Source organism: Malania oleifera, chromosome 8, assembly GCF_029873635.1.
Source record: "Malania oleifera isolate guangnan ecotype guangnan chromosome 8, ASM2987363v1, whole genome shotgun sequence".
NCBI lineage: Eukaryota > Viridiplantae > Streptophyta > Magnoliopsida > Santalales > Ximeniaceae > Malania > Malania oleifera.
The window spans coordinates 68,159,224-68,183,700 of record NC_080424.1 but is presented as its reverse complement, the minus strand read 5'-3'; the positions used below and the strand labels follow the sequence as shown (position 1 = coordinate 68,183,700).

Genomic DNA, 24,477 nt, shown 5'->3' with positions numbered 1-24,477 from the left:
TGATCGAGAGGTTGTTTAGAATTATATAAGATAATATAATTCAGGGGGAGCAATGTCACTTAAGATGTAATCACTAGGTGTCAAATCAATCATCTTTTAGTATCGCATTAATTCACATTTGGTATCAAATCACTCAACATTGTTCACAATTGACATAACATTAGTCCACATTTGATATCACATCAATCAATATTTGGTATCCTCACATAATCGTTAAAACTTATGCATTAGCAAGGGGGATGGTTGATGTAAAAAAGGAGGAAGTAAAGTCTATTAAAAATCTAATGATTGAACAAGCTTACAACTTTAAGATTTCTAAGGGGAGAAGAACATAAGGTTATGTCCATTCATGTCTTATTATTATACACCTTTTTGTTGATGTCAAAAGGGGGAGAAAAATCGGGAGCAAAAATAATAAAAACAAATCAAAAGCAAAGAAGAAGTTATGCAAAGGGTGAGATATACAAAGGGGGAGAAACTCTTGTTGATGTCATGGTTGAAACATCATAAGCATATTCATGAGCATATTTATTATGAGCATATTTCATATTTCATATGGATTCAGGCTAAACACTTTGTGTATGAACATGAGCATCATTCATTGAACATTTGATGCATTACTTGAGGGGGAGCCTTGTTAGGCGTAACCCATTATATATATTTTTTGGTTCGTGTATTTGTCATCATAAAAAAAGGGGAGATTGTTGACTCTACGAGTCCAATCTGATTTTGATAATGACAAATCACTTGGTATTTGATATGTGCATTGAGTTTGTGAACAAGAATTAGATTAAGCATGCACAGAAGAATAACAAGTCATGGAAGCCTTAAAGTAAAGCATATATATCTTGGCAAGATCCATGGAACTCAAAGAGTATGAGAATCAAGATGCAAGCGGCAAAGTTCAAGCACATATTGGGAATGGGTACTTAAACCTCATATATTTACATTTTCGTATGATTTAATTTGAGACTCAACATATACCTTAGAATGACTTTATGACTCATGCATTTCATGAACATCATTAGGGGACATTCATGGACTTAGAATTAATGTTAAAACCCTGAAAAATGTTTTTATAAAAGAGCCAAGAAAGAAAGCAAAACAAATTTTTGAATTGGAAAGTAAATATGCAAAAATTGGGAACTTCAGATGACTGAAGAATTTTTTCAAACGTTTGAAGAATAAGCTCAATCATCTGAAGATTTTTGGGTGAAAAAAAGAAACTGGTAGAAGCATCTCAGATGACTGAACCTTGACCTCAGTCGCCTGAACTCGACACTTTAGCCGTTTGACCCTTGACCTCGAGCGTCTGATCCTGTGTTTAGGCTATTTTTTTCGAAGGATAAAAGTGACTTCAGTCGTCTAGGCCCTTGACCTCAGTCGTCTGAACTTGTGGGAAAAATTAAAAATGTAATTTTTATTAAACAAGCACGCGAGCTATATTATGATCCAATAGTTGAGATCAATTCTAAGGGTAAGACACTATATATACTGAATATCTAAACCCTAGTTCGATGCCAAGAAAAATAAGAAGAAAAGAGAACACCTTTTGAAAGCAAATTGAGAACGTTGAGCACTTTGCTATACGATTACCTGCACTTCAACTTATACTTATCAAGCTTGGGCAAATCTACTCCAGAAATCAAAGGGGTTTTCATTCACACAACTTTATTTCCTCTTGGTATTAAGGTTTGGTTGATTCTTTTAGCTTTTTCAAGAGACTCTCATATTAACTTCTATCATTGAATATCTTTAGAGAAATTTGATTTTGAGTTTTGTTTTCATATTCATATAAAGATTGTTTTTGACTAGTTGCATACTTGAGAAGGTTTTTATTTGGCCATTGTTTAAAGAGTAATCATTCAAGTGTTTTCAAAGTTAAAGACGTGATATTTTGATTACTTCTAAACTAATTAATTAGATATCCTAAGAAGTGCATAACTATATCTATACATATTGAAGGATATTTATTGAAAATCATATATTAAGTTTTTGATCCTTGGTATTCTCATCATATAGATACATACATATGCATTGGGGCAAATACTACCAAGATCACATTGAGATTGAAATCTTGAGAGAAATATTGTTTTTGACAAAGTGTGTGTCAAATCTTTGCAATCTTCAAAGCTATTTTTGTATTCAAAGATTTAACATAAGTCTCTTTAAAGTATTGATTCATATAAACATTTTGGGAGATTTGATAAAAAGAGAATTCTGTGTTGAAGCATATCATACATAAATGATTGTATCATTTCATACATTCTGAGTTTCAAGTTATATCATATGTTAATGTATTAAGAATTTGAATTGTACTCATAAGCTTTTGTTTGGAAGCATTTTTGAGTGTTTTTTTACTAATTATATTGTATTCACAGTTCGGTGTGTGAACCGGTGTTTGAGGAGAGAGTTGTATCTCTTGTAAGTAGCGGAGTAGGAGGGAGTTGTACTTCTTGTAAGCAGTAGATTGTAAGGGAAGCTTCGTCCCAATTTAAGGAGCAAGGATTTTAGTAAAATCCTTGAGTGGTTGCTCAATGCGAGGACGTAGGCCGAGTTGGCTGAACCTCGTAAAAACTATGTTTGTCTTCTCTCTTCCCTTTACTCTTTACATTCATCACTACATTTAAGTTGTTCGTATTGAATGTGTAGATTGAATAACATTGCACACAAGTAATTGGGTAATAAGAACTCATTGGTAAATTGAATTTGTAGGGATTAAATATACAATTTGGGATTAAGTGGTAAATAGATTCAACTAATTTTAAAATACCCAATTGACCTCTCTCTTGGGATTACACCTAATTCAACAATAGACATTATAGTTCAAGCATATTCACAAAAGAAGACATGTCAAATAATCATACTTTTAGTTTTTGCATTATAGCACAAATACATGATGCTTGTAGCTCAGATATTGAAACCCCCTTTTTACCCCCTTACAAAACTATTTTTCATTTTGCTCAGAAGAATTCTCCCTCTTTTTAATGATAACAAATACATAAGAGCAAAATGGGGTTTAGTATGAAAAGGCTCCCCCTAAGAGTATATATAATTAAAAAATATACATTATAGTTCAAGCATATTTACAAAAAAAGACACTTCAAATAATCATGCTTTTAGTTTTTATATTATAGCATAGATACATGAGACTTGCAGCTCAGATATTTAAACCCCCTTTTTACCCCCTTACAAAACTATTTTTCATTTTTCTCATAAGAATTCTCCCATTTTTGGCATCAGCAAAATGGGTAAGCTATAAAACCATTTGAGCATTAAAATATTTAGCTTAAAAAAAAAAAACTCCCCTTATTTAATTTAAAACTTGGGCATACAAAAATATTTTACTATTGATTTAAAAAAAAAAACCCAAGTAAGCAATTACAACAGTATAACTGGTCATTAACGATTGAAATGACATGATAAACTTGATTAAATCAAAAGTATACATAAACCATTTCAATTCAAATACATCATAAGACTCTGAAAGATTTGAGTTCAAAGTACTGGGCATATGACAACAAATAGTAGGTTTAAGCACAATTTCAGTCACTACTACTAGTGGCAATTTTTTATTCGTCACTATAAATACATTATTAGTGACAATTTTTTGTTAGCCACTAATACTTTCGTCACTAAAAAGGAAATTTTTTGTAGTGTTTGTTTAGGTTCATTATAGTTTGAAGTGATGTCATTTTACTATAATATGATCATGCTTGAATCCTTATCTGAATATTGAATAATTTTGATGAATGAAAATTTCAAAGCCTTAAAACACTTTAATGAATCCAATGATAGATTTCAAGGTGGTGTTTTATGCATACCTTTGCGGATCTTAAGATGAGGGTAATCATTATCCTTTGGGTTTATTTAATATATTAAAGGACAATAAATGCCAAAAGTGAAAGAATTAAAGTCTTAATGGGTTGAATTTGAAGATAACTATAGACTAATTGGATATCATTTGTAGAATGGGTGTATAGGAGGGCTAGTAACTTCCTTTCACATAACCACACTCTTGGAATTGACTGTGGTGCGTAGACCAATGACTATCAGTTCCTTAGACCTTATGTTAGCTAGTTGACCAATCAATCAATAGTAAATTATTAAGGTACTCTAATCTCACCTATAATAAAGTCGGTTAGTGGCGACTCCATTGACATGTTATTAACTCACGCCTCACCCCCAAAACACTAATTTCACATTTCAAGTTCACCGCTTGAATCAAGGTGATTCGAAGATTCACCTTGGTAGAGGTAAGCCTTTGGAATGTGTTAACAATGGTTTTCCTCTCAAAGAAACCAAAATATTCTTTTAGAAATTTTATCTTTTTAATGAACGATGTGACTGTGAGTAGATTAAAAAATCTTTTTTTCAAAAAAGCAAAATCATAGTTTTCAAGTTAGATTTTACAATTTTCCTCCCAAAGAAATCAAAACATTCAAAATTTAAAGATTTTCTCAAGCAAATACAAAAATGTTTTAAAATTAAAGTTTGAAAATATTTTTGAGAGCTACAAATAACTTGATTTCTCTTCATAGAATATATAGGTAGTCTACTTTGTAGATCCACTCATATTAACAAAAGATGGTCTTTTTTATTTGTTCTTCTCTTTATTTTCAAATTTTGCATGAATGTATGTTTATTTTAAAGAGATACAAAGTAGTCGTCATGAGGTTAAGTCCTCTATATGAACCCTATAAAAACCTTTTCAAGAGGCTTTAAAGGTCTTAAAGTTTTTCATTAAAAAAAAGAAAAAGGAATAGAGAAGTGCAGCAAACGATCAATTAGTCTCTATAGGCAGTCAATTAGCCACTACTAGAACATGTATTCCATGTTCTAAATTATCATTTTTCAGAAAATTGCCTTTCAAAAAAGGAGACACATACACAAGATAAATATGATAATCATTCATAGAAATATATGCTATAGGGTATTCATTCTTTAAATTTCATTAAAAAGAAATTGAAAGAATTACCTTCACTAGTCACAATGATACTCCCGAACCTAAATCTTTTTTTTTTTAAAAAAGTTTTTCCTTTATTTTAACTAAAATAAAAATAAGGTAGCGACTTCATTTTTTAGAACGAGAAGGGGAAAAAAAAAGTAAGTTAGATAACCAATAGTGGTATTCTATATTACTTGATTTTAATTTGTCTCCAAACTTGTTGGCAACCAAATGGGCCACCGGTGTTTGACATTTTTAAAATTTCTTAACTATCATATTTTAAATTAGAAATTAGTAAAATGTTGAATATCAAGATAATTAATATTTATTTATTGAATAAAAATACTTTTTTTCATTTAAAGTTGATTAAAGCTAGACAAAATAATGTAATCTAAATAATTATCTTATGATTGGATTTCTATTGAATTAGTAAATAATCATTACATATAATCATATGTTAAGTTAGTGACATTTGATATTGGATAATCACTAAACCTTTTTTAAAGAATTAAAAGTTGGTCAATGAATTGTGTAACATATAAAAAAACTGGTGATTTTTTTTAATGAGTATAAATCAGCATACTTATTTTTTATTTTAAAAAACTTAATAGGATTTTGTAACTTTAAGGCAAAATCTTATATTTGAATTTTTAGTCAATAATAACGTGAAGCATTACAAAACAATTAGCCAGTAAAATTAATATTAATACCTGAGCAAATTTTCGTCGTACCTGGCACGTGTGTTCTATTTATTCATTTATTTCCCAACTAGATAGCGTAAGCTCTTGTCGCTGAGGCCGCGTGACGTCGTCGCCGCCGGTGCTCCAGCAGAAAAGCAGTGGCAAACTTCGTCGACTGGTGGCAGCTGCCTTATAGTGTTGGCCAGTTGCAGACAAGGGCCGGCACTTTTTCTCCTCCTTCCTGCGAAGTTAAAAATAACAGATAAAAAACAATTAATTTTGAGATTTGAGAGAGAGGGAAGGCATTGTCAGATCAGAGAGAGAGGGAAATGAGTAGAAGCATGCAAAGAAGAGCATTCCAGTGGACTTGTTTTGAACTTATGGGCATTGAAAACATCACTTCGGAAATTACATGGGGCGTTAACCTTCCAGCTTCACCTTCTCCCCTAAATGACTATTGACCTCCCTATCAGAATCGCCTCTTCGGAATCCCTATGGCCTGAATGGTTGGGACAATCTGATTTATAAATACTAAGTTTCCCCCACCCAAATACCACATAGCTACCTTCCCCTGCATTCACGGAAGATTTCTACAACACTGCCTTTGATCGTTTGATTTTTTTTTGAACCGACAAACAACATGTGATCAACCCTATTTTGATTTCCCTCCTGAATTTCCTGAATACGAGTTTTCCTAGAAGACTAACACCAACCGAGTATTCCTGTGCAAGCCAAGTTCGATTATCAATTCAGGGAAGAAATAATGTTGCATTTTATAAAAATTAAATTTAGTTAGATTCCAAATTCCATGTTTAAAATGTTTTGAACAGTTACACATTAAATTCGAACATCTACTATAAACTGATAACCCCCAAATTTGTTATATATTATTTGTATGCTGTGTTAATGTTTTGTATTTTATTAAAATTTGCAGTGTAAAGGATAATATTTAATTAGTTTCTCTGCACTCAAAAAATAAATTCATTAGGATGCATGCAATGTATTTGACAAAATGCTTGTAAGAAACTCACCCTTATTTTATTCCTGTACTGATTATAAAGTTGGAAATTATTCTTAGGTGTGTTTAATTTGTTAGTGGGATGCTAATAACAATGTTCCACAAATTAGTGATGGTTAAAAAAATGATAATAAAATCTATTATTTTGCCTTTAGTGGAATAACTGGGATGTTAGCACTAGCAGCATTCTAATTTCTTCAATATTTTTATTTCATATTATAAACATTGAACAGGGATCTTTCTTCTATTGTTTTTTATTTTATGTATCTTTTTATTTATTAGGAACTTTCCTTAGTGATCAATAGATATGTTAGGCTTTTGTTCTTTCTCAAAACTGATTGAAATAGTTATTTTTGGTAATAGATAGAGTAGTTATTTTAATCCATTCATTGTACCTACAATTCTGCCACAATTAAAGACTTAAAAGTTGGTTTGTTTGGATAGAAGGAAATCTGAATCAAAAACCTTTTTATTAAAAATGGGGACTTGAGGGGAAAAATTATTTAAATTCATGAATTCAATTGTAATACCAAATATGTAGTAATATTTGAATAGTAGATTTTTTCTTTTTTTTGACATTATGATTTCCCTTCATGTTTAACATGCATCAGTGATATTTTCCACGATACAATCCCTCAGCCTAGTTTCTTTAAAATTAATTGATTTTATTTCCAACTTGAACTTTATATGCATTAATATTCTGGTGACTGAACAATTTGGCTTTAGTTGGTTTTCTAATCTTGGGTGATTTGGATGGTAAACATGTGATAGTTTTACTTGTTGTCTTTGACTAGTGTTTCTCCTTATTTTCAGCGTCAATGGTGGGTGTTTTCTTGATCTATGCCTACCAACATGTGGGAGATTTAGATGACAAAAAGTTGTATTGGGGAAACAAGAGAATTATATCATATTAAACTAGCAACTTTTGATAGGAGACAATCACACCAAGTCTTTAAAACAACAACCATCCTTTTCTAAATAACTAGCACGTGCACAAACTATGTAATCATGCAATATATTAATGTTGTAAATGCATATTTCCTTTCTATGCTCACTGTTGAACTCCTTGGATAACCTACTCATATATTATCTATATGAACCTTCAATTTCTAAGTAGATCATAGTGGATTTGCCCGCAACTGAATTTGTTTGTGAATTTCATAAACTATTATTAACATTAGAAGAGTCCATAGGTGTATTTGATACACGTAAGTGAGCATCAACTTGATCCAAAAGTTTAAGTCTATTAAGTCTTGGACGCAACCATGCATATATATACCCTTCATCTACTTACATTTTTCAATATGTGACAAACATACAAGTAAAATTTTCAACTATATTTTCCCTCACTTGTGAATTCTAACTGCTCTCCCTCAAGTGAGTCTTATCGCCGCACCTTACGTGTCTCTGATTGTATTCCACGTGGGTCTCTGAACCAATTTTACCTCCCACGTCTTGACCCTATTCGGATCCATCTTCCAGGCTTGTTGCTCACCTAGAGTTACGAACTGTCGGCTCTGATACCACTTGTTAACACCGAAGGGGTCCATATGTGTGTTTGATATACATGTGTAAGTACCAACTTGATTCAAAAGTTTGAATTTATTGGGTTTTGAGCCAAATTATTTATATAAGCACCCATCATCTACTCACTTTTGCCAATGACGGACAAACTCATGAAATTTTCAACAACTTTTACATGCCAATATTAGGAATATAAGTCAAAATATATCCTTCTATTATTATGAAATGTTAATTTTGTATCCCATGTTCTAAAAGTAAGAACTACTTATTTTGTGTCCCTTTTAACGGCATTTGTCTGGTCTACCACAGTTAGGCATCTTTACATAATAACATGGTTTTGTTATAGATGGATATTTTTTTTTTCTTTTTGGCTTTCATAGCTTCATGTCGAAGCTGAATTCATTAACTGTCTAAACTTATTAAAATTATATTAAACGACTTCTAAAAGCAAAAAGAAGAAAAAAATAAATTTCCAAAATTACCCTTCATTTGATATGCATATTGGATTGGCTCTGTTTGGCATGCATCTCTTCGGTTGCTCCTTCGGTTTTCGCCCTCCGTTTGTGCAGGTTGTCTCTTCGCTGGAGGTACATCGTCGGAATCCTAATCGCACAAGCGTAAATGGCAACAGCCATTGGTCGATGATCTTTCTGATATATATCTCCCTATAAATCCCTGTCGTTAAACTGATATTACTAACAGTTTTTGCAGCTTCGCCTGCCTCCTTGCAGATCTCAAAAGATACCTTGGATTTGTCTAGCTCAATACGCAGGGCCTTATCTGCAGATCTTAGAAGGAACAACGAGGTCTAGCAGCTCAAGGATCTGCTGGTTGAAGCGTTCCAGACTGCATAGACGGAATCTTCTAATTGTTGGTACATGTTTTTAATTCTTTTTCTCTGTTCTTCATTTTCTATGCTCTTGTTTTCTTTTTGCGTTGTTTCCTTCTCTGGTTGCCTCTGAACTCTGGTGCGTGGGGTTGCTGTTGCAGTTTCTGTATTCTTCTTTTGTGTTGTATCCATCTTTCTTGCCAGAAAAAAGGAAAAAAGAAAAGAAATGAAAAGAAAAGGATTTAAGATGTTTAAATTTGCCTCCTAAACCTCTACCCCCTTACTTGTCCTAAGTGTGATTGTGTTTTGGGTTGTTTAGATAATTGCCATGTTAATGCTTTTTGATTGAGCCTTTTTGAGGTCTTAATTTAGTTTAATCAGCTTAATGGTGTTTGAGATTGTGTAAGCAATGGTAGTGTGGATGAAAAAATATATCCACAAGTTTAATTTTAGCTGATTTTTAGGAAAATCAGCACAGTTTAGGACACTATGAGCACGCATAGCTATGATCTGGAGGTTTTATTTACTACCTAGCTTGGCAGTAACAATTTTTTTGAAGCCAAACAGCCCTCACTCATTGTTAGGAGTACATGCTGGTGAGTTCTTGATAATTAATGTAACATTGAAGAGAAGTATTCTACACCATGATCTCAGTATTTTTTGGTTTGTTGTTGTGGTTCTTGTTTTTGGAACTTGTTCCCTGGTGTTTGCAATCTTCCTTCTCCCAATTTCCCCACAAAGGTGATTTTTTTTTTCCCGGTCATGCCTGTTATCATTTGTAGTTCTATGCAGTGAGCACAATTTATATATTAGCACTAGGATCATACTGAATTCATTTTTTCCTCATTAAAAAATTGACATCTTGGATTCTTTATACTTCTCAAATTTAAAAAATTTCGCATCATTTTGCTTTCATGTTAAAGTATTTGGCACTGATGTAGGTATGTTTGTTTTCCTTAGCGTGATTGTCACCCTGACTTCAAAATTCTCAAGTATAAAACATTTGTTGGACTTTGACCTCAAGCAAGTACAAGCATATAAAGTAATAAAAAAAAATTTCTGATTACATACATTTGAAATCCTGAATGTCTTCCTCAAAATGTCTAAAAAGTTTCAACCTCTTTGGGGATTATATGAAAACTCATTTTTCATGCATCATTGTATCTTCACCAATACTCATGCCAGTGAACATTTAAGTGTGTTTAAATGAAATACAGCCATTTAAAAAGAAATGTTGGGCAGACGCGAAGAACTTTAGATTCGAGTTCATTTTTTTTTAATTACCAATTTTGCAAATCAAATTGCATGTTTATTGGGATCAATGCTAAATCTCAATACATCCTGTGGATCTTTTAAGTCACCAATGTACTCTTCTAGGGACCCTTTTAAGCTTAACTAGCAATAGAAAATGTTTTTTCTCCCTATGCTTAGACATATATGAACTAAATTTAATTTCTTTTTCTAGGTCTATTAAGTATTATTGAAAGTATGTATGATATAGCTATATTACTCCATCACTACTGAATCTACTTAGTTTGATTTATTTGGTACTATCATACCATATTTTGTGTTTTGGATATTCCATTTGGAGCTTATGTTCAGATATCAAATAATTCGTTCTCTTTAAACCATTCTATTTTTTTGAGCATAGTGCATTAATGGCCTACTTTATCATCCAACAAATTATTTAAAGAAAACTTCTGTTTTTCATTGACTATGATTAGAGTCAGTTGTCCATCATATGATTCTCTTGACATGTAGGCTTTGAAAAATATTATTAAGAATTTTTAGGTTTTTCCTTATAAATCAATAGGTCCTACTTTATGTTTCCAAGCATTTTCAAAATATTTCTATTTTTCAGTTGATAGAATCAGTTTGCTAAAGTGAAAATTCATTACCTACGTCATTGCATGTTGCCAGCAGAGCAGACTTGTTATTAAGGGATTCTTCTAGAGTTAAATTTTTGTTAAAGATGTTTTGATTCATTGCATATTTGGATCATTATTGAGCTTATATGGTCTCATGAAAGAATCATTAGTTTGCTTAAAAAATACTAATAAAAGTCTTGACTTAGTTGAATGCTGGTTGCCATGGTGGATGTGATAATATAACTCAACAAGATTAGGTTTGTTTCTTGTACATTCTTGCTTCAAATGGTCCTCAACAACTTATATATAAAGAAATTGGTTGATATAATATTTTTTATGGTCACAAACTTTGACTCTACAAAAGTCGCCAACAACCCATCATTAATCAATGAGAAGACCTTCGCATACGCTAGCCTCTGCAACAATAAAACCAAAAAAACAAGATTGTTCTTCATTATAGACTGTTATGATAACCTTGACATGCAAACAGAGATGCTATGGATGGGCTGAAACCCACATAAAAGCAATGCTTTGAAATTAGGATGTATTTTCAAGAGGGGGGGTGAATTGGGTTATTAAAAATTTATTTGCAGAATTTCTATTTACTTTAACCCTTAATTATTTTAAACTTCACTAATTATACAAACAAGATATCTAAGCAGCGACTGTACTATACCAATTGGGAGTCCTAGATATGAATATGAATTTGTATATGAAATCCAAATGTATAATACAAAATCAAACTTCAAGATATTCAGTTAATCAATTTTTCAGAGTTTAATTTTCGGCAATTCTTAATGATTTATTCAAGAGAACAAATTCAGTGACTCGACCTTGAATATCTTGCAACTTATGCTTTAATAGTATAATCAATATCAAGATCAGATTTACAGCAATAGACAATGTTTTCCTAATTTCAGTAAATCAACTTGTTTTTATTTTAGCACTTCAGCTTTAATCAGAAAATCAATTACAACTATTTTACCTCAGCTTTATTTACTCACGAATTCAGAGTTATATGCTTGTCTGAATTTTTAGTTTAACAATTCAATCATACAACTGATATATTCAATCACAACCAAAACTTATGTTTAGCAAGTTCCAATATTCAACTAGTACACAATACTCAGCAAGATTTCTCTTTTCAGCTAGTTCTCAAATATTCAGCACGTCATCAAATATTCAGCGAGTACTCAATGAGATTAAAACATACACGTAGGTTTATCTTGCAAAAGTTAAAAGAGTAAGGGAAGAAGAGTTGAACACCAAATTTTTTACAAGGTTTGGCCGCAGCCTATGTCCTTGCCTTAAGAAACCCGCTGTGAGGATTCCTTTACCACTTCGTTACCAGGTGAAGTAAACCTCTCTCTGAGGTGGAGTTCGTCTCTCTAACGAGAACACCCCTCTCGCTAGGCAACGATTCAAAATCCCTAGATCGTCAAAAACAACACAAACAAAGTAAGATTGCTTGTACAAAAGAATACTCCTCTAAAGCGCATATTAGTACACGTTAGAATCACAATACTTCAAATAAATCAATATAGAAGCTGAAGCTTGAAAGTATGTCACCAGAAATCTGATTAAAGAGTGTGAGTTTCGAAAGATCAAATCAGAATTTCGTGAGTTTGCAGCAAGAACACAGTAGCCTCTTGAGAAAAATATTTCAGTAGTATAACTAGAAAGGTTTGAAAAATTATGTGCGTGCCGGTCTCTCTTCTTTCCCTAATGTGTGTGAATATTAAGTTTAAATAGTGCTCTAGGGTTTCAAAAAGTTTCCCTTAAATTTTCTCTCAATTTTGAAACCAATCATGCAAGTTCTGGAAACAAGATCAGCGCTGTTAATCGTTTAAACATACGTATCAGTCGATTGGACTCGAAGCGTCAGTTGCTTGAGCTCTTTTAAAAGTAGTGCATTCTGAAAGTCAGAATGGGGTCAGTCGATTGGTCCTGATAGGTCAGTCACCTGTGCCTATTTTGTTTGCATATTTTCAAAGTCAGTACCACTTCAGTCGCCTGATGAAATATCATCAGTCGCTTGACCTTTCAGTAACAATTGTTTTTCAATGTTTTGGTTCCAAAATTGAATTCATACTTTGGAAAACTTAATTTGGACTTTAATAAAATATTTTACATGTATAAAACAGGTCTTTAAGTCCATGATATATCCTAGGAGTTTCAATCATCAATATTGAAATTCGAAGTACTTACATGAGACTTTCACAAGATAAAACTATCTAAGTTCCTAAGTCCTCATGTGATGAAGCCTCTGACATTCTTCTGAGCTTTAAGTGAATCTTTAATAATCTTCATATCCCTCATGTGTTGAAACTTCATGTTCATCATGACTCATAGCTTTAAGTATGATTTTCATTCAAGCTTTTCAAGCATATCCACTTGATTTTATAAAAAAACACTTAAGCCTTGAAATTTAACTCAACCAACCATATTAAGTAACCTTGATTTGTTATCATCAAAACGAGATTAAGCCTTGTTAGGTCAACAATCTTCCCTTTTTTGATGATGACAAATAAGGAGTAAAAATGAGAAAGCCTTAAAAATGCTCCCCCTTACAATAAGCATATTCTTAACAAGTCATAACATGAATTATAGAAGTTTTCAACACTCATATCTGAATATTTCAAGCTTTTAGAGTTTTCAATATACGTCATGCTTTCATATCATGTTCTAATGAGTACAATGAGTATAACTTATAACTCCTCTTGAATATACGATAAATGTTCAACAAGATCTCAACCATCATGATGCATACATGCTCAATATCAAAATTCTCATTTTGCCAATATTTCTCCCCCTCTTGATCTCAACAAAAAGGGTAATTGAAGAAAATTAACATGCATTGCAACATAGGACCTAAAATCAAAATTCAGTTCACAAGTATGGTCTATAATACAACATGCAATTTCTCAAGTCAAGCATTCATCAAAATGTTCATTCCAGATATACAATAGTTATCATGCAAATGATATTTAATATAATCCACAATAGCATGCAAAGATAACATATCCAAAGTAAACATTTAAGAAAGAAGTAGCAAAAACAAAGAAAGTAGTGTCAAAAGCTGTATCAAGTCAAATATTACAACCCAAATATAGTGTAGAGAGATTAGAAAGAAAATAGAGCTAATCTTCATCTTCTTCATCTAATTTTGTTCCCTCATCATCATCATCATCAACTCTTGAGTTCCATGGGAGCTTTGCCTCGTGATGAAGATGAGCCTACCATGTAGTTCTCAATGCGTCCAAGTTGTTGATCAAGACCCGTGAAGCTTGTCTGAAGTGAGCTGAAACTAGTACGCACTTCGCCGTGGGAATCATTTAGCTGCTGCTGATAAGATACAAACCAGGATGGAGCATCATCTGCATCTTGTTGGGGTTCTTGTGCTTGTTGAGGTTCTTGACATGGATGTCTACCCTTTAGCAATCAACCATATTGTTAAACGTCCCACTCGGGAGTATATAGAGTCAGAGGGGGGGTGAATGGTCTCTTTTCGTGTATTTAAAATTTTCTCTACAAAACAAAATTCTTGACAAGATTCAAGCAATTATATCACAGTATATGGTATGTAAATCATGCACAAGACAAATAATAAAGAGTAGGGAGAGAGAAGCTTAACACCGTTATTTAACGTGGTTTGGCACCAAGCCTACGTTCATGCCTTAGCATCAAGTCAAGGATTCCACAATCCATTAAGGATATTCCTTCACCGGCGGAAAAACCTTACAATTCGGGAACAAATCCCTACACTAGGGAACAAATCCCTATCGCGCACACCAAGAGCCTTCGCTTCAGTTCACAAAGAACTTTCATCAAACGGTTCACAAAGAACTTTACTAGAAGTTGGATATACAAAGAATTGCCCCTCACAATGAGCTGATATCACTTACAACACAAACCTCACACTATCTCTCAAGTAATGAATCAAGCACAATTAAAGAGCAAGAGAGAATGAGCACTTGTGAATGAAGAACAACAATGCAAAGTGGTAGGTGCTTAGGTTTTGGTATAGAAAAATGTTTTTCACTAAGAATGATCAAAAACCTTCAAAACCATCCAAAACCATGTCTAAACAAGCCTAATAGCTTGTATTTACAGTCAAAGAGCCAATATGAACATTAATTAGCTGTTGGGAGCAACTCCAATTCGGTTGGCTCGAGTTCTAGTCGTTGGAGCGTTGGGCTCGAGGCCTCTGGTCGACTAGTCACCCCACTTGTCGACCAATCCCCTGCACTGGTCGACTAGTCACTGGCAGAAAGATGTATTTTAGCTACTGGAATGTTATGGTCGACCAATCCCCTGGTCTGGTCGACTAGTGCCCTGAATCAGAAAAAGTCATCAACGTAAAAGTTGTGGGATTTTTTCTTAGCTTTCCATAGACACCAAGATCGTCCTTTTTGGACTTTTCTAGAAAAAGTTATGCCCTAAATACGGAAGGGTGTTCAGGACTTGAGGTGCACTACGTTAGTCAACGGTTGGTCTATTTTTCTTTAGCAAAAAGCCTTTTAATGACTTAAAACATTCTTGGACAAAAGTATATGAAATATATTAAGTCTAATAAAGATTAATACTTGTCCAAGTGAATTTCCATTTGAATATAAAATATCTTGATTAATAAAACACATTTGAAAAACCAATTTGATATCTTATATACTTGTATGTCCTTTATTGAAAATATGCTTTACTTTCCTTGAAGCTTTAGGACATAAAACTCGTTTTGACAAATCTAGGACTAAGTATGTAAAAAATTGTAAAACTAAGATGTTTAAAACTTGTCCCTTTGAAAGACAACTTTGAGTTTAGGACTCTTTGACAAACTCTTTATATTTGAAAACTATAAATGTTGAGTTTGTGACTTAGTGAAAACCTAAAACTCAAGTGTCCTAGTATGCATGCATTTACTCAACTCTTGCTCAGAAATCATGTAAGAAACAAAACTAACAAGAGTTACAAAATAGACTACCTCAAACACACACCCATTACATAAAATACAACATTAAGCTTCCTTTGGTGTGCTTGGGTCCTTCTGAGTGAGTATCCTTTTGATCTTTCCTTTTCGACGTCAACTCGGTCCGATCTTTGCCTTTGATCCAGTACGTCATGTATTCGTCACTGGAGCTTGTACTAAACATAATCTGCAAAGATGGAAGCACTAGGAACAACATATAGGCTAATATCATCAAAACATATAAACCATGATAGTGTAGCCACCAAGGCTAACACATATCTTTCATATTTAACGTAACCCATTTGCTTAACTGTAGTAGATGAAAAAAATATCATAGTGGGCTTGTTTGATGAAGAGTGTAGATGGTGTGGTCACGCCTAGATGGTCAAAAATAAGGTTTAAAATTCCTCCATATGGAAGAATAACCCGTCTAGCCTCCTCTCTCGAGATCATCCATTTTAAGATTAGGTTAGGTAAATCAAGCTTCTTCCCCTTCAATAGGCACCGCATCACAAAACAGTCAAGGTTGGAGATATGATCGTGTGACCCTGCCCTAGGTAATATATTGTAAGTGATGAGTTTCTATAAGACTTGAGCTTGGAGATTGAGTTGACGATACAACGGAGGATTAACAAAATATATGGGAGCTTCTGTCATAATCAGTGGTAAAAACTCCTCAGAGGTAAAGTCTTGAGCAATTATCCAAGATGAACCAATTTGTGGACATTCAAATTCTCCGTGTTGGATGGCTAAAGTTTGTGGGGTTACTGCAAAAGATTTATCCATAACTTGGGTGGAGCACACAGTTTCTCCCTTCACCATATTTGGATAAAAAAACTTAACAAGATTTGGATACATGCCTCTAGCTTGAAAGTTATGAATTGTTCCCAACCCAAAGCATTGAACATTGGCAAAATATATAGAAAATCATCTCTAAAAAAGTCAATATCTAAAACCTTATCGAAGACGGATTCGGTAGATCGAAGATGTTCCCGATAGACTTGTTTGGCGTGGGGTGTCATCAACCATCGGTCAATGTTGTTTGAATCATCCTTTCCAAAGGTGGGACCTTAGTTCGCCATGTGCTTGGTTCTAGGCATGATTTTGAAGAAAATAACCGGTTAAATCCTCCAAAAATGAGATGAAAATGAAAGATGGAAGGATCTTTTGAAGTTTAATCAGTGACATTTTCGTGAAAAAAAGGACTTGGGAGCGAAAGAGAGAGATTTTGGGAGAGTGGAGATATACGGTCAGTTGACTAAGGTGTGCAAAGTTAGGGTTTTTATGAATAGTAAATACATATACTACTGCGGGTCAGTCGACTGCCTTCGAAGAGTTAGTCGCCTGACCTGTGTATTTCTTCGAAATTTCACAAGTCAGTAGCAAGTCAGTCAATCGCACTCAAGGAGTTAGTCGCTTGACGAGCTTGAACCTAAAATACTAGTAAGTCAGTGTAGGTGCAATCGACCGATGCTAAGGTGTTAGTCACCTGTCCTTCAGGGCTTGTGACTTACTTGATTATTTAACATGGCCACTCATTTTAATTAACTTCTCCTTCTCAAATCACCTCTCTACTGTGCAATAAGCTTGATTTACTTCAAATTCCTTTTCTTTTAATTTAAGATTATTCTTTTTACATATGAATGACCAAATCTTAAATGACTTTCTAAATTAGATATTGATGCATAGGACCTTTTGAATTCAATGCTCTCCAAATTAAGCCTTGCACAATCCAACCTTTCTTGATTGCAGCCAACAATGACATTTTTATATTCATATGTTTTCAATATAATAGTCATCAATAAGCTTGGGAATTAATCTTCAAGATTGTTATAATCCATTTCAACTTGTTCAATATCCTTGTATTAATTGTGATTAAATGATTTTCCATAGATTGAACAAGGAAGAATTTTCTACTTGGAATTTGTGAATTCTTTGAATTTCTTAGTAGTAGCTCCTGATGTGATCATTGAGTGAAAGCTTTTAATTGATTACGAATAACTAACTTAATAATTTCAAAAAGACTACTTAGAACCACTTTTCTTCTTGGATCAACCATATGTTGTAAGTGTTTAAGAACAATTACATTGTACTTGCACTTGAGGACCTATCAATGTCTTGAGATGATTTTAAGATTAATATCTTGTTGATTTATTCAATGTTTCATCTGTTGAATTACAAATTTTCACTTTGAACTTCTTTCAGTGTTTGATTAACAAGGTTTCAAGATGAATTTAGGATTTTATGAGTAACATTACTAAATCTCTTTTAATCTTCTAAATCTCAAGTTTTTGCAAAGAACAACATATGTTGTGCTTTAGAATTTTAACCTTAAGTATGCATAAATTATCTTTAATAATTCAACTAAGGTTACCATTGTTGTCCATGGGAAATGAATCAACTTGGTTATGCTATATTATCTCTTGAGCTATAGCCATTATTTTAACCAATTTTCCATGACATGCACAGTCAAGATGAGCTTTGGATTTATATTTTAAATTCTTCATTTTTACTCAACTTGTCAAAGTCTCTACTATAGTAGACATATCTATTTGTAATTTATACTTTAAGCATTATCTACTATCGGAGGACACTTATCGTCATTACTAAATCTCTTCTTATATTATAATAGACCAACTTAAGCTCTTTAGGCTGTTCAGGCATCACTAAACCTTTTTATTTTGGTACAATTGAACCTTCTTGATTCCTAAAAGGGAAATGACTAATCCTAAGATCTTTGGAGGCCTTAGTTCAAGACTTAGGCTGTCATTTTGGTATCTATACTTTCTTGGGTCTGAACGGTCTAACAAGAGATGATTCTTTTACTCTCCAAACTTGTTTGGTTCTCACACCCTTTCTCTTAAGTAGATATTCAAACTTTATGTGTCCCTTCTCCTTACATAGGAAACATGTGGTGTGTATAAGCATTTGAGGAGGTGCTAGCATAGTTTTTAGAAGCTTTTACAAAGTACCTCATGTAGAGGTTCTTTTTCTTCTTATTTTCAATTCCATTGAATCCTATGCCCTCCTCGTCTAATGACATTCTTTGAGACCCAATCAATTTATAAAAATTGTCCTTTCCTCTTGTGAAATTGCAGATGACTTTAGATTGGTCCTCAATTTTACTTTTTGCCATTAGCTTGTAACCTCACTAGTATTTTGGTCATCTTGTTAATTTTACTTTCTAGTTCAGAAATATACACATCCTTCTCATTTTCAATAGAAGTTTGGGATCTTAGATCTTCTAGCTTTTTCATCACCTTTTTCATTCTTGCTTTCTATACTCTTAATTTTTAAGTCCATTCCTCTTTCTGTAAGATTTTGAGATTCCAATTCTTTCATTACCGCTTCATTCTTATTTTTCAATGACATGCATCGTTTAGTTACTTTGATAAGAATCTTATGAGCTTTGAATAATTCTCTTTGTAGTTCTTCATAAGCTAACATACTCTCATCATTGGATTCATCAAATGAATTGTCACAGGATTCATTGCATGAATCATTAAATGATTCGGACGAGGAACTTTACGCATTATCATCGTCCCATGCCATAAGACAAGCATTAGCAACCTCTTGGTCGCTTGATTCACTTTCTGAACTATTGGAACTTACATTGCCCCAAGTAGTGGCTTTCATTGTCTTTTTCTTCTTCTTCTTAGAATCCTTCTTGAACTGTGGACAGTTCGGTTTTATGTGGCCTACTTTCTTATAGTTATAACACATTGGAAGTTCAGCCTTTGTTTTCTTCTTACCAGTTTCTCTTTTATCCATTTTGGAGTCCTGGAATTTTCTTGTGAATTTATTTTTCTTTCTAAGGAATTTTGTAAGTTTCTTGGTTATGAAGGTTATATCATTAACATCCATTACTTCTTCATTTTCGTCGCTAGAGTTTTCATTTGAGGCTTTAAATGCTATTGACTTCTTTTGTTTACTAACCTCAATAGTTCTTTCGTTTATCTCCATCTTGTATGTGAGAAGCGATCTTATCAATTCATCTAGGGAAGTGTTCTTCAGGTTTCCGCCTTCAGTTATGGCAGTGACCTTAGGTTCCCAAACAGGAGGAAGTCCTTTAAAGATTTTCTTAATCATCTCGTAGGTAGAGTAGTTCTTACATAGTGCATTAAGGGAATTTATTTTGTGTGTGAACCTATTATACATACTGGTGATAGATTCCTCAGGGTTCATCTTAAAGGCCTCATACTCGCTAGTGAGCATGTCAATCCTAGTGTCCCTAACATTTACTGTTCCCTCATAGGTAACCTCTAACTTGTCCCAAATCTCCTCAGCCGATTTACAACCCATAATTCTATTGAATTCGTTGGCATCTAAGGCACAATATAGTGCGTTCATTGCACTATAATTAATTTGTAGTTGTTTCATGTCCGTGTCATTCAATTCTTTTTCTTCTTTAGGGACTTCTTTATCATCTACATTTTTGGTGGGAATCAAGTCACCATGTGTGACTACTTTCCATACCTTCCAGTCCATGGTTTGCAAAAATATATTTATTCTTTGTTTCCAAAAGGTGTAGTTTACACTGCAGAAAATAGGAGGTCTCGATAAAGATTGGCCTTCACCAAAAGGGGATACACCTAAGTGTGCCATAGGGATCTTTATGCTACTTGTTAGAATTTACTACAACCTACACTTTGATACCAATTGAAATTAGGATGTATTCCCAAGAGGGGGTGAATTGGGTTATTAAAAATTTATTTATGGAATTTCTACTTACTTTAACCCGTAGTTATTTTAAACTTCACTAATTATACAAACAAGATATCTAAGCAGTGACTGTACTATACCAATCGGGAGTCCTTGATATGAATATGAATTTATATATGAAATCCAAATGTATAATACAAAATCAAACTTCAAGAGATTCAGTTGATCAATTTTTCAAAGTTTAATTTTCAGCAATTCTTAATGATGTATTTAGGAGAACAAATTCAGTGACTCGACCTTGAATATCTTGCAACTTACGCTTTAATAGTATAATCAATATCAAGATAAGATTTATAACAATAGACAATGGTTTGCTTAAAAATAATTTCAGTAAATCAACTTGTTTTTATTTTATCACTTAAGCTTTAATTAGAAAATCAATTACAACTATTTTACCTCAACATATTTACTCACGAATTCAGAGTTATATGTTTGTCTGAATTTTTAGTTTAACAATTCAATCATACAAATGATATATTCAATCACAACCAAAACTTATGTTCAGCAAGTTCCAATATTCAACAAGTTCACAATACTCAGTAAAAGTTCTCTTTTTAGCAAGTTCTCAAATATTTAGCACGTCATCAAATATTCAGCGAGTATCAATGAGATTAAGACATACAAGCAGGTTACATCTTGCAAAAATTAAAAGAGTAAGGGAAGAAGAGCTGCACACCGAATTTTTTACAAGGTTCGGCTGCAGCCTACGTCCTTGCCTCAAGCAACCCGTTGTGAGGATTCCTTTACCACTTCATTATCAGGTGAAGTAAACCTCTCTCCGTTCAAGGTGGAGTTCGCCTCTCTAACGAGAACACTCCTCTCGCTAGGCAACAATTCAAAATCCCTGAATCGTCAAAAACAACACAAACAAAGCAAGATTGCTTGTACAAGAGAATACTCCTTGAAAGAGCAAATTAGTACACTTTAGAATCACAATACTTCAAATAAATCAATGTAGAAGTTGAAGCTTGACAGTATATGACCAGAAATCTGATTAAAGAGTGTGAGTTTCGAAAGATCAAATCAGAATTTCGTGAGTTTGCAGCAAGAACACAACAGCCTCTTCAGAAAAGTATTTTAGCAGGTATAACTTCAAAGGTTTGAAAAATTATGTGCATGGTGTTCTCTCTTCTTACCCTAATGTGCGAGAATATTAAGTTTAAATAGTGCTCTAGGGTTTTAAAATGTTTCCTTTAAATTTTCTCTCAATTTGGAAACCAATCATTCAAGTTTTGGAAAAAAATCAGCGATGTTAATCGTTTAAACATACACATCATTCGACTGGACTCGAAGGGTCAGTCGTCTGAGCTTTTTTAAAAGTAGCTCATTCTAAAAGTTAGAATGCGGTTAGTCGACTGGTCTCGATAGGTCAGTCGGCTATGCCTATTCTATTTGCGTATTTTCAAAGTCAATACCACTTCAGTTGCCTAATGAAATATCATCAGTTGCCTGACTTTTCAGCAACACTTGTTTTTCAATGTTTTGGTTCCAAACTTGAATTCATACTTTGGAAAAATTAATTTGGACTTTAAGAAAATATTTTCCATGTGTAAAAAAGGTCTTTAAGTCCATGATATATCCTAGGAGCTTCAATCATCAATATTGAAATTTGAAGTACTTACATGAAACATTCACAAGATAAAACTATCTAAGTTCCTAAGTCCTCAAATGATGAAGCATCTAACATTCTTATAAGCTTTAAGTGAATCTTTAATAATCTTCATATCCCTCATGACTTGAAACTTCATTTTCATCATGACTCATAGCTTTAAGTGTGATTTTCATTCAAGCTCTTCAAGCATATCTACTTGATTTTATAAAAACACTTTGTGAGTAGAATTCTATATCATTTATGTACATCCCAATCTTACATTATATAATACAATCAACTATTCTAAACAAGGAAATAATCCTCCTACAGAATAATATAAAATCTTCTACATTGATCCACTTTCCTAATTTATTCATTATTCACAAAGATACTTGGGATTTTAACACTCCCTCTCAAGTTGGATCATAGATATTAATCATCTCCAACTTGCTAATGAGATCATCAAAGTTCTGTCGTGCCAACCCTTTAGTAAAGATATCTGCAATTTGTTCCTCGGTAGGTACATAAGTCATACAAATAGTTCCTTCTTCAAATTTTTCTTTAATAAAGTGTCGGTCTACTTCCACATGTTTAGTCCTGTCATGTTGAACTGGATTAAGAGAGATACTGATGGTTGCTTTGTTGTCACAGTATAGTTTGATAGGAAATTTCACCGGGACCTGTAGTTCTTTCAAGAGTTTCTGTAACCACAGTCCTTCACATATTCCTTGACCAACTGCCTTGAACTCAGCTTCGACACTATTACGAGCCACTACATTCTGTTTTTTGCTTCTCCAAATTACCAGATTTCCCAAGACGAATGTGCAATAACCTGTGGTGGACCTTCTATCTTCCATTGATCCTGCCCAATCTGCATGTGTAAAGATCTCTACTTCCTTGCTTTCACATTTCTTGAAGAAGAGTCCTTTGCCCGGAGAGCCCTTGAGATATCGAAGGATCTTGTACACAACATCTAAATGGACTTCTTTTGGTGAATGCATGTGTTGGCTTACCACACTGACTGCAAATGTCTGGTCTAGTATGTGATAGATAGATCAGCTTACCAACCAATCTCTGATACCTCTCCTTTTCAACTGGTATTCCAAAGTCTTCGACTCTCTTTATTGCTTCAATCGGGGTTTCACTAGGTTTGAATCCAAGCATGCCGATTTTAATTAGGAGATTAGTAATATACTTTCGTTGAGAGACACTAATATCCTTTTTTGTTCTAGCAACTTCCATGCCCAAGAAGTACCGCATTTGTCCCAAATCTTTAACTTCAAATTCAGTAGCTAGAACTTTCTTCAATCTTTCCATCTCTACTATATCATCCCCAGTTCGGATTATATCATCAACATACACTATTAGGATTGTTTTCTTACCCCTTTTAGACTGTTGGAAGAACAGGGTGTGATTTGAATGCCCTTGTTGATATCCTTGGTTCTTTATTACTTTTGCAAATCTATCGAACCATGCTCTGGGAGATTGTTCCATACGAGGACTTCTTGAGTTTACACACTCTGTTTTTTCACCTTTCTTACTGAAGCTTGGTGGTATAGTCATGTAGACTTCTTCTTCTAACTCGCCATTTAGAAATGCATTCTTAATGTCAAGTTGTTGGAGTGGCCAATCTAAGTTGGTTGCCAAGGACAAGAGGGCCCGAACTGTATTCAAGTTTGCCACCGGTGCAAATGTCTCCATATAGTTAATGCCATAAGTCTGTGTAAATCCTTTTGCAACAAGTTTGGTTTTATATCGTTCAACTGTCCCATCAGATTTATATTTCACTGTGAAAACCCATTTACAACCAACTGGCTTCTTCCTTCTCGGCAAATTCATTACATCCCATGTTCCATTTTTTTTCTAGGGCCCACATTTCCTCCATGACTGCCTCCCTCCATTTAGGTATTTCTAGAGCTTCCTGAATATTCTTTGGAATTCTCATCCTGTCAAGGTTAGAGGCAAAAACACGATATCTTGTAGACAAACTTTTATAAGACATGTATTTAGACCAGGGATATTGATTACATGACCTGGTTTGTTTTCTGATTGCAATAGGTAAATTGATGTCATTGGGTACAGGATTATCATAAGAGGGCTCTATTACCATATCAGGATTGGGCGTGGACTCATGGTTGTTCGGAGCCATCACCGGTTCCAACGCCTGGTTCCAACGCTCTTGGTGCCTCAGGTATGAGATTCTACTTGTTCTTTGTATTTGACTTTCTTGAGTAAACAAGTAAGTCTGCGTTGTTTTGGTTTCCAGCATCTCCCCCGGAGGTTAAGTGCTCTTTTGTGTTTGACAGGTCAGGAAGTGATGCAATGGAAGGCTCA

At 33.7% G+C, this 24,477-nt stretch overlaps 1 protein-coding gene across 11 annotated transcripts in view; it reads left to right on the top strand.

The window, feature by feature from the left end:
- The first annotated feature begins 8,670 nt into the window (after window positions 1-8,670).
- LOC131162682 (uncharacterized) overlaps window positions 8,671-24,477 on the top strand; it is a 45,705-nt gene continuing 29,898 nt past the window's right edge. For 5 of the 11 annotated variants that reach the window (XM_058119290.1, XM_058119287.1, XM_058119285.1 and 2 more), the window contains exons 1-2: window positions 8,687-8,757; window positions 8,882-9,044. In XM_058119290.1, the coding sequence (XP_057975273.1) occupies window positions 8,692-8,757; window positions 8,882-9,044 (229 nt within the window). In that variant the 5' untranslated portion in view covers window positions 8,687-8,691. Of the gene's footprint in view, window positions 9,045-24,477 lie in introns of all 11 variants that reach the window. The other 6 variants (XR_009138863.1, XR_009138861.1, XM_058119288.1 and 3 more) reach the window with 5 other exon arrangements.